Source organism: Chelonoidis abingdonii, chromosome 6 (genome assembly GCF_003597395.2).
Source record: "Chelonoidis abingdonii isolate Lonesome George chromosome 6, CheloAbing_2.0, whole genome shotgun sequence".
Lineage (NCBI taxonomy): Eukaryota > Metazoa > Chordata > Testudines > Testudinidae > Chelonoidis > Chelonoidis abingdonii.
The window spans coordinates 31,983,758-32,002,273 of NC_133774.1; the positions used below are offsets into that span (position 1 = coordinate 31,983,758).

At 40.4% G+C, this 18,516-nt stretch overlaps 1 protein-coding gene across 1 annotated transcript in view; it reads right to left on the reverse strand.

The window, feature by feature from the left end:
- Positions 1-18,316, reverse strand: part of FGF10 (fibroblast growth factor 10) — a 97,023-nt gene extending 78,707 nt beyond the window's left edge. Inside the window, exon 1 of the mRNA XM_032805308.2 lies at positions 17,552-18,316. Within this exon, the coding sequence (XP_032661199.1) occupies positions 17,552-17,885 (334 nt within the window). The 5' untranslated portion in view covers positions 17,886-18,316. The remainder of the gene's footprint in view (positions 1-17,551) is intronic.
- Positions 18,317-18,516: the final 200 nt, after the last annotated feature.

Here is an 18,516-nt window from a genome sequence, read left to right on the forward strand (position 1 = left end):
AATGAAGTCAAAAGAGAAGAGTTTCACAGAGATTATTATAGGTATTTTACAAAGGTCTTTGTCTCCAAATCCTCTTACCATAGCAAAACATTTTTTGTTGCATAAGCAGAATCAGCATGTGGAATCCACAAGTGACTGTGTGGTAGAACGGTAGAAATTAAACAAGCATGGTATATTTTGAGCAAATCTGGATGGGTTGTTTGGTGTGTGGTCTGAGGCATGAAGACACAGAGAAACGGAAGTTGATCTTCCATGTTTTCCAGCTGCAGATGTGTCTATTTTAATGAAGACTGCAGCAAGAGAAGTAGAAGAAATGACCAAGAGTGATGTACACCAGATTAATGTCACATTAGCCAAGTGTCAGACTGAATAACCTTATTGTAAGTGTTTTCACTGTAGTCGAATAGAGTATAAACTAGAGGACTGTCATTTCAAAGAAGAGTTATACTGTAAGTGCCATAAGAGAAGGAAAAAAGAGTAGGTGTGTGTGTGTGTAAAAGTAAATGCAATTGTTGCAAATTCAGCCAAAAGAATAAAGCCCTAAGATGCCAAAGGCACGATGACAATAATGAAAAAAAAGGATACCCCAACTCTAAGATATATTTAGCACTTCAAGGAGGTGTAGACTGATTTGGAATAGCCTAATGTCAGAAATTGATGTCATGATCAAATTCCTGTGGCCTGATCTACACTACGCATTTAAACCGAATTTAGCAGCGTTAAACCGATTTAACCCTGCACCCATCCACACAATGAGGCCCTTTATATCAATATAATGGGCTCTTTAAACCGGTTTCTGTACTCCTCCCCGACGAGAGGAGTAGCGCTGAAATCGGTATTGCCATGTTGGATTAGGGTTAGTGTGGCCGCAAATCGACGGTATTGGCCTCCGGGCGGTATCCCACAGTGCACCATTGTGAACTGCTCATAGGAAAGAAGTCGACACCTCGGAGGCACTTGCCAGGTAGAAAGGAACAATACCCGTAAAGAGGACTTTTGAAGGTTTCAGTTGCCTGTTTGCTCTAAAGGAGAGCTCTGATGGGGAGCACAGGTGCGATAAGCAGTCCCCAAATGCCCAAAAGAGCCTCCACGCATGGACTAGTACAGAGAAGAGAAATAGTGGGATCAAATCCGCCTGTAAGGGGAGACACATCTGTTCGACTCCCAGAACTCCATTAACAAGGAAGACAACCTGACAACGCATATGTGAAAAAAACTTCCCAGGCTATGAATAGATAGAGGCCACAGCAGGCGTACTCCCACGCACCCAGTGCTGTGTGGACAAGATACCGGAAGACGCAAATCAAATCGGAGCTTGTCTGGACGGGAGCCGGAGGCAGCGGGACCTGGCAGGATCTGGCTACAGCTATCCCTACAGTCACCCGCAGCTCCGGAAAATGGTTGTGCATTCTTGGTGGCCTCAGTATCCTCGACAGTTTTGCTGAAACGGTCAACAAACATTAGGATCACAGGCGTCTAAGGGGTATCATCTCCCGTCAAGTTTCTATGCCCCCTTCCCCCCCGGGCGGCCGATCCTTCACCACCGTCTACCTGATCTAAAGTGCTGCAGGCCCTCCATCGGGTTCGAAACCGCGTCAGAAGACGGGAAACGGGAAAATGTGTCTATCTTGCCATTTTTCACATTCGAGCCGCACCGCTCCTTGGACTACTGTTACCTCTTCTACCTGCAAGACTTCGGGACGCCATTCCGCCAGGTGGCTGCGGGCACAGCCTGAGAGGCAGTCTAGTACAAGATCCCATCCCCTTCCTTTCCTATGACAGAAGCTTCGTTACAAAATGGGTGGATAAACCATCATAGCAGCTACCATGAGGGTAGTCTTCCTGGCTCGGCCTCTCGAGGTTGACTGTATGTCGGCACGGGGGGGACGCTGGGTCACAAAATTGGGCGAATTGCAACTTCTCCTGTCATTCTGCACGAAGTATCAGAATGCTAGGGGGATAATCCGTCCCGCCTCACGATATGGAGGCTGGAGTCTTGTTATGTCTCTATCTATCTCACCTGCCTCCCCTTGTACGTGTCTCACGAGCAAACGTATTGCGCTGTACTACCTCTCTGGACTCAATACTACTTGCCGGCGCGTAGGCTGACCGGTCTCTTCTTTCCTCACCCCTAATGGTGGTCATCCAATTCTAACATTTTCTTCTCCTGCCTAGAACGTACTACGGTGATTAGGCTGCAGCTGGAGCGCTGCATCGGCTCCGACTACGCTGGGCATATTCATCCGCTAAGAAGTCAGTAGGGTTTTCTTATTCGCTGAAACACATTTTTTTGTTATTATTTTACTCAATTCACACAAATCGGGGGACACTGAGCAAAAATGTACCATCTCCAGGCAGGGTGGGGGAAGCGTAGGGAGGAACAAACAGTGTGCAGCATTTGTGGCATGTGGTGCACACCTTAGAGTCCGATGACAGCACTATACAGGTTTTGCTGTCATGGATGTCTCTGTGTGCTTCTGACCCAGGAGTCGGAGTCATGCTTCTGCGGATATTGATCTAGTAATGTATCTTAAGACACCCCATGTATTCTATGGCATCGACCCAGTGACTCTTATCTGTAGACTAAAAAACGATAATAGAAAGAAGTGAAGGAGGCCCAACGGGTGAAGTTCATTCACATTAATTTGTGTCCATCGGTCGATCAACCCCAGCCGACTCAGTGGAGGTCCAGGGCCAGGTAGACACCACCCACATGACAGCAGCAGTAATGGCAAACCTAAAATCCATGATAACATCACTTGCATAAACTATCACACCATTGCAAACAGTACAAAATCTAGAAATCAGAAATCAATCCTCCAATCACATCCCATCAAGGTTTTTACAATGGTGAGTCTAGATCGCAGCACCACAGGGAATGAATGACACCTATCTCACTATTGCGCTTGCAAAGGCACATCGTAATGCTGGGCTGGTGTCAACACAGGAGCAGCTAACCGCCACTATTCCTGTCAGCGGCATAACTATTAGCATACGGTTGAACCTATAATGACTTGAGAAAGTTGACGAAGGACAGGCTCATTTCTGATTGAGGCGGAATCGGCGGATGCGATCATGCCAGGGGAGATCTTTCAAGGGTCTGCATCGAGAAGAGGGCGCAAAATGATTGTCTGCCGTTGCTTTCACGGAGGAAGGATTGAGTGATGACATTTACCCAGAATCACCCATGACACTGTTTTTGCCCCATCATGCATTGGGATTTCAACCCAGAATTCCAATGGGCGGGGGAGACTGCAGGAACTATGGATAGCTACGGGATAGCTACCCACAATGCAACGCTCCAGAAATTGACACTAGCCTCGGTACATGGACGCACACCACTGAATTAATGTGCTTAGTTTGGCCACGTGCACTCAACTTTATACAATCTGTTTTACAAAACCGGTTTATATAAAATCGGAATAATCCCGTAGTGTAGACATACCCTACTAAAGCATATAGAAGTATAGGGAAGGGGAACAGAAAAAAGCTGTGCTCATGGCATATTTCCTAAAGCATCTACATTTATGTTTTTATAGAAATGTTTTATAATAATTACAGAGAGGCCCAACCCACAGAATTAAGATCTAGTCTTGAAACATCCCAAGTTTAGGTCTTTAAGATACAATTATTTCTGATGTTTAGCACACCTTGTCTGTCATGAATGTAACACTGCTGTACTGTATAATAAGATTTGGGCTCAGTTTGTTAAGACAGGACCCATTTGCATCTGTAGCAATACTGTTTGATCACTGGCTATTATATTTTTAATGTTTGTAGTTGTGTCCAGCTACTACAAGAAGCTGATCCTATAATCAAATGTATTGCACTAATTTTGACTAAAGGGAGTGCATGTATTGTTAGTTTGTGCTATGCAATGCAATTGAATGATCCGTACAGTGCACTGAATGAATGAGTAAAGCTGTGAAGCAGAAGCAGTTACAGAGGTTACCAAGTTTTATTTGATACTTTAGGGCAATTTCCCTCACTTTCAAAGATCTTTGTTTCCCTTTCCCCAACATCATTTTAATATACCTAAAATACTTGTATGAAAACATAAATCATACCATGAAAAAAAAATCAGCCATATGATTATATACAAAAAGAAAATCTTGGCTCATGATTGCCTAAAAATGATCATTTGATGAGGCAGTAAATCCCTTGTTGTTTACTTCCTCGGAAGTCAATGATATTGAAGTCTGGAGTTAAATGAAATTGCATTGAAAGCTATTATTCATCTCTTGTGACCTCTAACTTCATCTCATCTTTAGAATGATCTGAAAAGAAATAAACCTCCTGGCAGTTTGTGTACTTAGATGGGAATCTTGATTAACTGTTTGAAAGACTGAAATAATAAACATATATTATGTAATAAAACAGTATATTGAAGTCTTCACTTCGGTCTCTTGCTATATTATACACACAAAAACTATGTTAAAAGAACATCATTAAGGTTGCAAAGTCAAGCACTCAAAAGTTAGGAAATGCCCAAATTAAGATTGCCTAAGCAACCTTAATTCTACCCCCTTATGCACATGTATTAGGACACAGTCTCTTAGTTACATCATCCATACAATTTTTTTCCCACAGGATCCTGCCTCAGTCAGTGTAGAGGAGGATCCGCTCTGGGGATAAAGCTTGGTTACATAGTGAAGGAGATTTGTATTTGTAAGCCCACTGGTTCATTTGTTGCAGAACCTGGAAGGTTGTAGTGAATGTAGGAAGAGAAAGGATGGTCTCCCAGCCAACTAGTTCCTAGTCCCAATTTCCTTGTTCAGCTTCTCATGCAATCTGTTTCTCCCATACACGTTCACTCACTCTCAGTCCCTCCCCTTTCCCTTCCAGTCTCTTTGCTCAGCCTGTCCAAGTCTCCCCGCATCCGCTCCCAGTCCCCAGTCTCCTTGCTCAATCAGTTCTAGTCTCCTCTGTCTCCTGGTTCCCAGTTTCAATCTCTCCTTCAGTGGCCTCCAGTCAGCCTCTTCCACCCCCACTTCCTTGTCCAAATTTATGCTGGCCCTCCTCCCCAGGTCTGGCTCTTCTGCTCTCTGCATTTGAATCAGACAGCTACCTGCTCCATGCTGCTTGGACCCAGTGGGAGAAAGGGGGTGTAACTGAAAGCATAGAAAAGGAAAGGTTCCTTGTACTCAATTCTGGAATCCATTCCTGGCACTTCCAGCAGAATTGCAGTTAAAGTCTCCCCTCCTTAGGGCCTTAAACTTCCATTTCCTATTAAACTGATCCACTTCCCATACATTAGAAGACTAACATATACTACTTCATTACTCACTACAAATAGATATCATAGTTGAAATGCATGTAGTTAAAATAGCTGAGTATACAAACCAGTAAAGCTTACACAATAAAGATATTTCATAACACTAGACAGATCATTTATAAAAAAGATTCTTCTACTGCACCATTATATTAACCTGTCAGAAACTTTGCAGAACTCTGACATAACTTAGTGTACTGAAGGACTGTGCTTCTTTTGAAAACTTTACTACACAATACACAATTGCAACAGTGTACAGAATATTTCCGTTAAAGACAAAAACAATGGGACAATGATAGTGAGTGATACGGGTTCTGTGGCAGTGGGGAACAGGCTTTACTCATCATTCTCACACAGTATTTCCAAGTTTGTTTGTTTGTTTTTCTAGAAATGAATAGATTGTTGTAAATGTAGATATTAAACTTTCGAGAGCTGGCTACGTTGCACTGAAAAAAATTCAACCTTAACTCTTCTAGCAAAGATTTTTGATTGTGAATGCTCTACATAGCTGATAACTTCTAGGGCAGTGTGTTTAAACCAAGGTGTTCTCTTTCAGTTTGTGTATTTCATCTCACTAGTACTCATAATACTGAAGTTGTGCCATCAGCTACAGGTAGGAGGACATAGCAACAGTGCATATTGTCACAGATTCTGGGGGAAGGGAACAATCCAATTCCCTATTGTGCATGGAAGGACCAGAGACTATGTATGACTGCATAAATACTGGCTATCACTGGGCGGCATGCACAGAAGCTGCAGTGTAACAATTTCAGCCACATTACTCTAAGAAATTGTACACATCCTTTGAGGGTTTGTGACTTCACACGTTCAGGGAGAGGGTGATGTCTAATTAGCATAGTAGCTCACATTTTTAATTTATAAAAACAGTTATGTTAGAAGTATCTGAGTGACTGTGCTAATGTAACCCATACCTTCTTGGTGTGGCACTGTCCCCCTCTAGTGGCACCTAGTCCAGCTAGAGATGAAGGAGTCTGCCAGAGCCTTGGCTAAGCAATATTAATCTGTTAGCTCAGGTAGAGGTCCCAAGTTTGATCCCAGCCAACATTAACCAGGTCTGTTGGTGTTCCCCTAACTTCTGTGTTGAGCCTCAGATCATTCTGAGTGTATATCAAAATGTTTCCAGAATCTTTCTCAAAACCTCAGCCTTGTCTATACCCAAAAATTTTTTCCATTAATTTAGTTAAACCTGTCCAAACCTCAGTGTGGACACACTTAAACTGATTTATACCTGACTTGTAATGATTTAGCTCAATTCAGTTAGTATGAAACTGACTGTACCAGTACCTGTGTTAATCCTTTGAGCATGTTCAGTGTGCACTAAATGTTTCCAGAAGCCTTAGAAGACTCAGACTGAGCTGAGTATTTGTGCAGTTAAAAAAAAGTGACATGCTTTATCTGCAACAAACTTGCCTCATGACTGCATATGAAATATTCCACGCCCTGCACTTGCTATAAGGAGGAAGGGTAGTGTAGAGGCCAGTCTAATAGGTGATACTAGTGGTAGAATGTCTGTGCCTAATTGGGTAAAGAATGTCCGTGAAGCCAAATCACAAAAATTAAGATGTTTGTACACTAATACGAGAAGCCCAGGTAACAAAATAGAGGAACTAGAGCTACTGGTGTAGGAAGTGAACCGGATATTATAGAGATAACAGAAATATGGTGAAATAGTAGTCGTGACTGGAGTACAGATATTGAAGGGTATGTGCTGTTTAGGAAAGACAGAAAAAATGGTAAAGGTGGTGGAGTAGCATTGTATACCAATGAATGAGGTAGACTGGTAAAGAAATAAGAATGATGGAATGGATAAGACAGAGTCTCTTTAGCAAAAATCACATTGGAAAGAAGCTACTAGAGCCTCCTCTGAGATGTGCTTGGGTGTGCTACAGACCTCCAGGATCTGATTTGGATATGGGTAGAGACATCTATAATGTTTTTTATGAAGTAAACACTAATGGGAATTGTGTGATCATGGGAGACTTTAATTCCCAGATATAACTGGAGGACAAATGATAGTAATAATAATAGGGCTCAGATTTTTCTGGATGCGACAGCTGATGGATTCCTTCACCAAATAGTTGAAGAACCAACAAGAGGGGATGCCATTTTAGATTTGATTTTGTGAGTAATGAGGACCCCATAAAAGAAATGGTGGTGGGGGACAACCTTGGTTCGAGTGATCATGAGCTAATTCAGTTCAAACTAGATGGAAGGATACAAAATAGATCTGGGACTAGGGTTTTTGATTTCAAAAGGGCTAATTTTAAAGAATTAAGGAAATTAGGGAAGTGGATTGGACTGAAGAACTTGTGGATCTAAAGGCAGAGGAGCCTGGAATTACTTCAAGTCAAAGTTGCAGAAACTATGAAGCCTGCATCCACCAGAAGGGGAAACAATTCATAGGCAGGAGTTGTAGACCAAGCTGGATTGAGCATTGCATCTCAGAGAGGTTGAAATTAAGAAAAAGCAGAAAGCCTACAAAGGAGTGGAGATGGGAAGATTAGCAAAGAAAAGTACGTTATTGAGGTCAGTACATATAGGGATATAAGTGAAGACAGGCAAAAGCCATGTAAAAGCTGACCTTGCAAAGGGAATTAAAAACCAATAGTAAAAGGTCTATAGCCAATTAATAAGAGAAAACAAGAAAAGAAGTGGGACCATAAACACTGGAGGATGGAGTGGAAAGGGTTAAGGATAATCTAGGCATGGCCCAAATATCTATACAATACTTGTCTCAAGTCTTTAATGAGGCTAAAGAGGAGCTTAGGGATAATGGTAGATGACAAATGGAATGAGGTATGGAGGTAGATATTACACATCCGAGTAGAAGCCAAACTCAAACTCATTAGCCACCAATGTATATGGCTGTGAAAAAATTAATGTGGTCTGGGCATGCATCAAGGCAAAGTATTTCCAGTAAGACATAGGAGTTGTAGTACTTATACAAGCACTGGTGAGACTATCTGGAATACTGTGTGCAGTTATGGTCTCCCATGTTTAAGAAGGATGAATCAAACTGGAACAGGTACAGAGAAGGGTACTAGGATGAATCCGAGGAATGGAAACCTGTCTTATGAAAAGGAGACAAAGAGCTTGGCTTGTTTAGCCTAATAAAAGAAGGCTGAGGGGAAGATGATGCTCTCTATAAATATATCAGAGAGGATAAATACCAGGGAAGAGAGAATTATTTAAGCTAGTACATGTGGACACAAGAACAAATGGATATAAACTGGACACTAAGAAGTTTAGACTTGAAATTAGACGAATGTTTCTAATCATTAGAGGAGTGAAGTTCTGGAACAGCCTTCCAAGGGGAGTAGTAGAGGCAAAAGACATATCTGGCTTCAAGACTAAGCTTGATAAGTTTATGGAGGGGATGGTATGATGGCATAGCCTAATTTTGTCAATTAATTGATCTTTGCTTATTAGCAGGTAAATATGCCCAATCGTCTGTGATGGGATGTTAGATGGGGTGGGATCTGAGTTACTACAGAGAATTTTTTCCTGGGTGTCCGGCTGGTAAGCCTTACCTGCATGCTCAGAGTTTAACTGATCGCCATATTTGGAGTGGGGAAGGAATTTTCCTCCAGGGAAGACTGGCAGAGGCCCTGGAGGTTTTTCTCCTTCCTCTGCAGTGTGGGGCACACGGGTCACTTGCTGGAGGATTCTCTGCACCTTGAAGTCTTTAAGCCACAATTTGAGGACTTCAATAGGAGTGGGTGGGTGAGATTCTGTGGCCTGCATTGTGCCTTCTGACCTTAAGTCTATACGTCCCTTGCCTTCCACACATGCAGACTATGCAAAGTTTGCGGGAGTGGGTGGGGGTTCTACCCTGTCTTCTTGAGACCATTTGATCATTCCATGGAAACATCCCTCTGAGCCCACAGTGGGATGATGAGTTACCCTGTCCTTTGAAGCTTTCCCTCCTTCTTGCTTTTAATTTTTTTCCCTACATGTCCTCTGCCACAGAGCCTTTCAGATAAAGTCCTGTTTCATCAGCACTGTAGACGTCAGCAGGGAAAACTTTTCAAGAATGTGAGGAAGTTTTTCGTACTGTCACTGCTAAGCTGCTCGTGTGTCCGCCCACTGCTTTTTGTCATGCTCTTCTTTGAAAGTGACATTGAAGCGTTTCTTCCATCTGGTAAACCAACTGTCATTTGCCTTAAAATCGTTTAATCCAAATGAAGCAGCAAGCTGAAGGGCTTTTTCCTTGACTGTGGGTCCAGCAAGCAGTTATCCCTGTGCCCTCTTCTCCTTGAACCATATAAAGAGAGCTGGTCAACATCAGAGGCTTTCCTTCACACCCACTCTTACGGCAGTTATTCAACTGTCCGTCATAGTATTTAGCCAAAAGTTATCCTTCTGCTTCCATATTCTGCATGCAACCGACCTGTGCAATTCCCACTTGACTGCAACTTGGTTTTGAATAGTTCCTGGAGTTGTACAGTCTTGGATAATCTGTACTTTTTCTTTCAGTTAGATCAGGTGTAGGCAACCTATGGCACGTGAGCTGATTTTCAGTGGCACTCACACTGCCTGGGTCCTGGCCACTGGTCTGGGAGGCTCTGCATTTTAATTTAATTTTAAATGAAGCTTCTTAAACATTTAAAAAACCTTACTTACTTTACAATAACAATAGTTTAATTATATATTATAGACTTAGAGAAACAGACCTTCTAAAAATGTTAAAATGTATTACTGGCATGCGAAACCTTAAATTAGAGTGAATAAATGAAGACTCAGCACACCACTTCCGAAAGGTTGCTGACCCCTGAGTTAAAGGCTTCTTGGCATTTTGTCTGTTTTTGCCACACAAAAAAATGATGCAAGTAAGTGGAGTATGTGGCGTCACAATGTCACAAATGTTGCTCTTATGTGGTGGCTATGTTGCTAAGTGGACACTTCACATTAGGGAAAGTGTTCCCAGAGAAAATGTTGCTAGTAAGCAGCAGTTGTTCTTACAAATTGTTACTGCGAACAAGGCTCTACTGTACAAGCATCAAGAGAAACACCATGTGGAAAGTTAGAGAGAAATTAAACAGCTTTTTGTTTCAGCATATTTTAATTTTTGAAGCTTGCCCAAGTGTGTGAAAATTCCTCTTTAATCACAGAAGATATACAATACTGACAGATTATTTAGAGCTAAACATGTAAGGAGATAGGCTAAAGAATTATTAGCCTAACTATAAAATAAGGTAATGCTTTACTGCTACTTACTATGAATCTATCAAGCAATAATTGGATGCACGTGTTAGTAGCAGTAAAAAGGTATTGTCCAGTTCTCCACCTTACATGGGAATATAGTTTAAGTGTTTTCTTTGATTTACTGTTCCAGTTAGAACAGAATGTTAAAAGAAAGGACAAAAGTGACCTGATTTAAAAGCAAAGAGTGCCTCTAAAGCTATTGTTTTGCATATGACCTGGCTCACATTTAAATTAATTAAAACTCACATTTGTGTAAAACTGTACCCCCTCAAAGGATTAATTCAGTTTTAATAATCCATTCAAAGATGAAAGTGTACACACTTTTTTCCTTGAAGATTTTGGTGTTTATAGACAGAGATGGCTTTCCAAGAAACAGGTTGATTTCTTCTTAAAGCTTTGGATGGCATGTTTTCTGTCTTATTTCTTCTTTATTCCATATTGTAAAGCCTCTTTGTTCATTACAATGAGTTGGCACTAGCAACAAAGGCAACTAGTACTGTGAGAAAATGATTTTCCCAGTCCACAAAACCAAGTAATAAATACCACTGATTCAACAGAAAAAATAAAGCATCTAAATAATAAGAATCCATAGACATTAAAATACTGGAGAGCTTTTTTCACTAAATAAATCTTTAGGGTAAGAGAAGGATAATCTCTGTGTTAGCCATGCATGGTCTGACTTGTAATAATAGTGCATATGCCAACAAAGAAATTAAAGTATATTGGTATACAGTCCATTTGTAAATCCTTCCTCCATTACACAAAGAAGTTGTGTTTCATATCCTGGAGTGAGTGATGCGAAATTTTCATTTAATTCCAACAAGATAATATCCACTATTAATGTTGACAAATTTTGGAATTATACACTATAAGGAACATTTGTACTATTCTAAAAGGCAAATGAGATCATTAAAGTCTTTAGAAATAAGATTTTAAAAAGATACCCTGCAACAATACACTTTAACACTCCACTTCTTGCTGCAGCTGCACAGAATAGTGATGACATTAGATTTGTGTGTGAACTGTAATCTTAATTCAGTACTTTTTTTTGACTAATTAAAGACTAAGTCAAGCTTAGAAGAAAAATGGATAGACTCTAGAACTACTCCCATAGTGGCTGCTTAATCACTCTACTGACTTTATTGACACCATTTCTACCTCCTCAACTGGAAAACGTTTGAGAAAAAAAACAATATTGTGGTTCAGAAAGGATTTTTTTTTCCATTAGCACACACATGAAGGAGGTTCTACCTTGTTTGTGTTTAACATTCATGAATCTTCAATGTGATAAAAATAATTGGGAACCACCCAAGACACAAAGGGTGGAAAGACATTGCTTGCAAATATAAGCTTTCCTTCAACAACTAAGGCTCTGTAGATGAGCGAAAACTTTATCCTACAGGACTTGATCCAACTCCCACTGAAATCAGTGGCAAGACTCCCACTGACTTTAATGTGAGCTGGATTGGGCACATAAGATTGGAGACTTAAGAAGGACTTCTGAAAACATTTTAAAATGCCTTCTTTCAAGACAGAGGTTCTTACACTATAGTGGAACATGCTTGAGAAGTTTCATACTGCCTTGAGCCACATATTATGGTCCTTACCAAGTTAGGACTGAAATAGCAGGGTGGAATATGTAAGCTTACTTGTCCTTGGTCTCATATTCTTCTTAGGTTGTCAGGGTGATCCCCACCTAATGCTGTCTCAAGTCTTCTTTTGCAAGTGGTTATAAATCAGATTTATTAAGACAAAAAGAAAAAAAGATTCCTTACAACTGTAAATCTTAAGAAATGTATGATAAGGCTACATTATCAGTGTGGAGGGTCCACATGGTGGTAATGCAGTCAAGGTAACAGGAGAGTGTCATGTAGACATTAAATAATACAATTCCTTCCATATACATAAATCCCAAGTGTCTGTGCTTGGATGCTGATGGTTATAAATTATGTAACTGAACTCCAGGAACAACCTAGAGTTAAATGAGATACCAGTTAAGTAATAAAAATATATAGATTTCCTTCCCAAGAAACAAAAGTATTTATTAGGAGGCAGTATATGATTTCCTGAGGTCAATTTTTTAAAAATTTTTTTGAACTGTCAACAACAACTTGTAAAAAGTGACACCAGAGAAATACATGAGCCTGGAAAGTAGTCTTTAATTTAAAAAAAAATATTGCTTAATATACTAAACCAACTCTGAAAGAATTAAAATGATCTCATACATTCTGTTCTAAAAATATGCAGTATTAAGACAGCACTGTTTGTTCAATGTTCTAGTCTTCTATTTAAAGTTGTACATCTGATCTTATTGCAGCTATCTCACTGTTATTTACAATCAAATTAAATGGTTTTATTACACCTGGGAATAGTTAAACATTGGCTTGTCAGCTGTAAACAATTACAAGAGACAATGAAATTAGCAGATTTTTCTTAAATAGTCATGTATCCTTAATCTAATGTGCCACTGTTAACATAGGTGACATTGATGTAGATTTTCTTTGTGCATTATCTATCTGATCCAAAGTTCACTGAAGTCAATGGAAAGACTGCAAGGGCCCACTAAAGTCAATAAGTAGGTATACTAGAAGATAAATCTCATCTGCTATAAATCAGTGTGATTCCATTGATTTAATCAGTTCACACTAGCTCAGAATATACCCCTATGGTGCCAGCCTAATTTGAGTGTAAATTCCTTGTGGTAGTTGCTGTGCCACCTTCTATAGTATCTTTTGTACAGCACTGTGCACATACCACCTTACTGGAAGTGAAAGCCCATGGGAGTGAATGGGAAATCTTCCATTGATTTCAATGAGCTTTGGATCAGGCCCACAGATTTAATACAATAGAAAAAAAAATGAACCCAGTTCTGCAATCCCTGTTCAGGCTCTAGAACTTAATAACTGTGCAGTTCATATTTTACCCTCTTCCCTTGTTACTGCTATTTACTTGTTGCTATCCCTATTAACATTCATATCTTGCATACTTTGAGGCCTTCAGACAAAGTTGACTTTGTCATCAATTTTTTATTGTTTTTGACAGTGTAATACTAAAAAGACTTAATGTATGTCTACCTTAGCCAACTCATCATAAGTTATATGGGCCAAAATTCACTCTCCATTAGACCCATGCAATCCCACTAATTCCAGTAAGATGCAACTGGGCCATATGTCTACACACAGCAATGCCTCTATCTTTACATATGCTAAAAGCGTAACACTTTTCGTAGCCATCTCAGATGTCAAGTTATAGGCAATACTTTTGTAATTACTCAGGGCTTTTGTTTCACACATGCTCACAGTCACTGGAGAGCACTACAGCTGTTTTATTCACTTCTAGAAATGGACTTATCAGGAGCTGTAGCAAGAGGACCTTGCAGCTGTAACACTGAGGTAAGAACTAGTGCTGAGTGGTAGAGTTTCAAGGGCAAAGCTCTAGATGTAAAGAATAATAAAACAAAACCTAAACTATACTATGTATATCTAGTGACAGATATACTCCAGCTACGATAAATTATGCAAGGTCCCCCAGACTTCTTACAGAATAGTCATAATTCACCCGTTCTGTTATCCTGGAGGTATGTAAAGGCTGAGGTAACAGTTCTGGTGTAATCAAGTTGGAAAACATCTGCCAAAGTAAATCTTTATTTAGTGCATACTATATAATATTTATAGAGCAAAGCAATGAATGCTTCTTGAGCCATTTTAGGAACTTGAAACTAAATTGTACTTTCTGAAGGTTTATCCTGACTTTCTCAACTGTTCCTTTTACTTCATAGCATTTCACTGTCAAGCAGCCATTAAAACTGTTGTCTAATTACATAGCATATCAGAAGCTTGCAGCCCCATAGATAACATTTTTTGTAGTATAACTGGATTTTAAACATTATCATCTGAGTGAAAGAAATTAATCCCCAAATTAAAATATTTAAAAAATAAAGCCATGTGTGTCAATAGTAATCATTATTTGTCTAGGGAAATGTGATTTTGGATGAGGAACTTATTTCAGAGGTTAAACACCCTAATATTTAACAAACTACAGTTTGATGGGCTGGCTAGATGGCTTACCTCTTAGGTATGGCAGGAGTTTATTCACATGTAATTACACATTTTGACAATATATCAATGATGATACAAAATACTGCCACTGACTCAGTCCATCTGGAGATTATGGTGGCGTTCTGATTACATAGCCACATGTTAAATTATGATTCACAGAACCTATGCTTTTCATTTACAATGTTTTGATATGGATGTTCTTGAAATACAAGGCAACATAGGTGGGGATCATTTAACACAGTTGTGCGCTTTCATTAAGACATTTTAATTTGCATTGGTATGTAGTTAAAGAACAGTGTAGATGTTTGACTCTTTTTGATCTGATAGCAACAACTTAAATACTTACTAAAATATTATATATCCACATGGGTTGCTTTTTAAAGGTATTCCAGTACTGTGCTTCATTTAAGCACTCTCAAGTTACTCATTTTGAAGAAACTGTGCCCTTCATTTACTTTATGTGAACTTTGCTGACAAGAAGCTATAATTATTTTGTAGTTCTGAATTAATGTTTGACTTACGTCACTTGATGATTACCTGTTTTGTTCATTCCCTCTGAAGCACCTGGCACTGGCCACTGTTGGAAGACAGGATACTGAGCTAGATGGACCATTGGTCTGACCCAGTATGGCCGTTCTGAAGTTCTTATGTGCATGGGGGGAAAATAGGTAAACAAATGTATGTTTTATTTAATTTTTGGCACTGCAGACAAACATTCTGCAAATCTGAAAATATCTATGACATGCCAACAAGAATATTAACTACTTTCTAATTTTATTATGTGTTGGGTGAAAAACAAAAAGTCCTAGGCATAATGCCAGATAGATTAAGGGGAGTTGCTCCTACCTAAGGACTGTAGGACTGGGGCTCTGATCATGTGTATGTTTGTGTTTCCCTTTATTCTCTTTCCTCAGTTAGGGACTCATCCTCTAGGCACTTACACATGTAGGTAACTTTATTTAAATGAATAGTTGTACTGATTAAAATAGGACTACTCACCTGAGTAAAGTTACTTGCCTGCATTAATGTCTGCAGAATCAGACATTAATTCCCATTCCCTTCCTGAAGCAATATGTTCACACAAAACCTATTTACTTTACAAGTAGAGGAGTACACATTTAGAAACACATTTCTGAGAAGCTCAGTACTCTGCTCTATTAAGAAACATGGTACAATAATGGTAACAGCTAGAGGTACAGGCTAACCTACCAAAATGAAGTCTTCAGCATATGATTGTATCTCATAAAACTATTTTCTGTGAAAATTAAAAGACTACATGGTAAAGCCAATCTGCTTTGACACCTAAAACATTACAAACATAGGTCTAACACTGCAGAATTAACACCTGTGATAATATAAAATATGAAAATAGGTTGCTAGCTGTAACAAGTGGAAGCAATGACACAAGAACTCAAATGAAAAAAGGCATATTATGGAGGTGTAAAGAAAGAATACAAGTACCGGAGAATTAACTGTAATATTTTTTTTTAACATACAACATGGCATCCTGCCAAACCACAGTCTGTACTTTACTTACTGTTTCAAGCAGCTCTCATTTATTTTTAGTTTAGCAGGGCATATATCCCTAGGTATATCTGGATTTAAAAAAACAACTAAGCCTAACCAGCTGCTCTTCACCGGTAAGATCAAATAAAGTAGCTTTCTCAAACATTGGTATAGCACAGGCTACCTTTCCAACACAGGGATGCTGGCATTTAAAATTACACTACAATGTATTGTACAATGTTTTTACTACAATGTATTGTGATTTACTACAGTTCCCCACCCCCTCCACTTGAGATTATTCATTTTCTTGCCTGCACAAAGATTACATTTCTCAAGACTGACTATCAAAAATATCAGAGAATCCTGTGGCACCTTATAGACTAACAGACGTTTTGGAGTGTGAGCTTTCGTGGGTGAATACCCACTTCGTCAAAGCTCACGCTCCAAAACGTCTGTTAGTCTATAAGGTGCCACAGGATTCTCTGCTGCTTTTACAGATCCAGACTAACACGGCTACCCCCTCTGATACTCATCAAAAATATATTACCAGAGACACAATATTACTAGAAGCTAATTAGTATTAGAGAAACGTTCACTCGATAGGGTAAACTACAGCCACTGAAACAGCCTTGTGACTTTTACTTTGAAAATATTTCTTCTTTAAAAACGATGCCAATGAAATGTGTGTGAGGTCCGTACGAGTACAGCCCCAGATGTTTACGATGCAATAGCAGTATAGCAGAATAGCTGCAGTATGAGAGCTTTCCGTACAAAAGGACACCACAAAGCAGCACATATGCTATTGACAACGCAGACATGAGCATCATGTTACCAGAGAGAAGGCAAAACAAGGCAAAGACAAATAGCAGCAGTGGTGCCTTAAAAGTTAACTTCATGGGCTGCAATCGCTCAAAACCCAACAACATGCAGGGACAGAAATGAAAACCAGAAAAACACTTTTCACAGGATAGAGAGTGGAAGGATGGAGGGGGGAAGAAGTAGATAAATCTTGTGGGGCTTAAAGGGAGATGGGGAATCAATGTATCGTTTTAAACTAGAGTTCACATCAAACCATTCTAAAGACAGGGGATAATTGTTTTCAGACTCAGTAGAAAATACCCTCCCTTCCCCCTTTACAAATCTTTCTAAGTTGCTTTTCTGCCAGCCCAGGAAACCAATTGTGTTCACTCAAACTATTTGCAAAACAAATTTCTGGAGAGAGATGAGATGTGCAGATAGGAGAAGGATGCAGCGAGCAGGGTCCAAAGAGACACCACCCCACCTCTCCTTGTCACCTTCCCAAGCAAGTGCTCTTGAGAACTAAAAGTTTGGATGGCAGGGTGGGGGTTGGCATGTGAGCAAATGAGATGCACTAGTAGTGGGGTGACTGACCCAGTTGTGTGAGGCTTTTCTGGGGGGAGAGGTGGGATATTGATTGAGCTCCCTCTGGGCGCTCAGTTCTCAGGGGCTTCGGGGAGTCAGTACTTACTGTATGGGCAGTTCTCCTTCTTGGTCCCGCTGACCTTGCCGTTCTTCTCAATCTTGAGAAAGTACTTGTTGTAAGAGTAGAGCTTCCTCCAGCGCACATCTCCCTGGAGGTGATTGTAGCTCCGCACGTGCCTCCCCGCACTGGCAGGAGAGAAGAAGGATGAAGAGGAGGAGGAGGATGAAGAAGACGCGTTGGTGGCCACCGGAGACCGCATGTCCTGGCAGATGACAGACCCAGAAGACACCAAGAAGAGCAGCAGGAAGAGGCAGCAGCACCCGCAGCAAGGCAGGTGGGAAAAGGCTGAGGCACCATTTGTCAGTATCCATTTGCACATTGTACTGAAACACTGGGCGCTGGAAAATGTCTCATCAGAAGAAACATACTGGAAGGGTAAAACCTGGTAAAAGGCAAGTGGAGAGCTGGTGGCTGCGGCTTCTGGTTAGAGCCCCCTGAGCTCTGATCTGGCCTGAAGCGAGTGCACCAACATCCATAACTCGGGACAAATCGCCTCAGAAGCTGCTGCCTTTTTAATCCTTCGAGTCCTCCCTCACAGAAGAAAGTTGGTGGGGTTTTTGTGTGGTGGTGGTGGTGGTTAATCCTCTTTCCTTTTACTCTCACCCCCCCTCCCCAACCTGGTCTGAGGCTTCCCCGTGGTTATTTCGTTCTCTTCCTCCCTCCTTTCTTTACCATCTTAGATGCAGAAAGGTCTGAAAAATAGATGACAGCAGAGTGAACAACGATAGCAAAAATAAATAACGACTAGAACCAAAGGAGGTACTGGAAGGGGTTTCTTGCCCCACGCCCACCCCCCCTACACACACACACAAACACAAACACACACTTGATGACTTTTGCACCTTCTTCTGATTTCCCCACCCCCTTTCCTTGGCAAAGCGCAAGCCAGTTGTACAACTCGTCCCTTCTCACTGACAGCCCAGAAGGAGGCAGTTTCTTTGTTTTGCTTT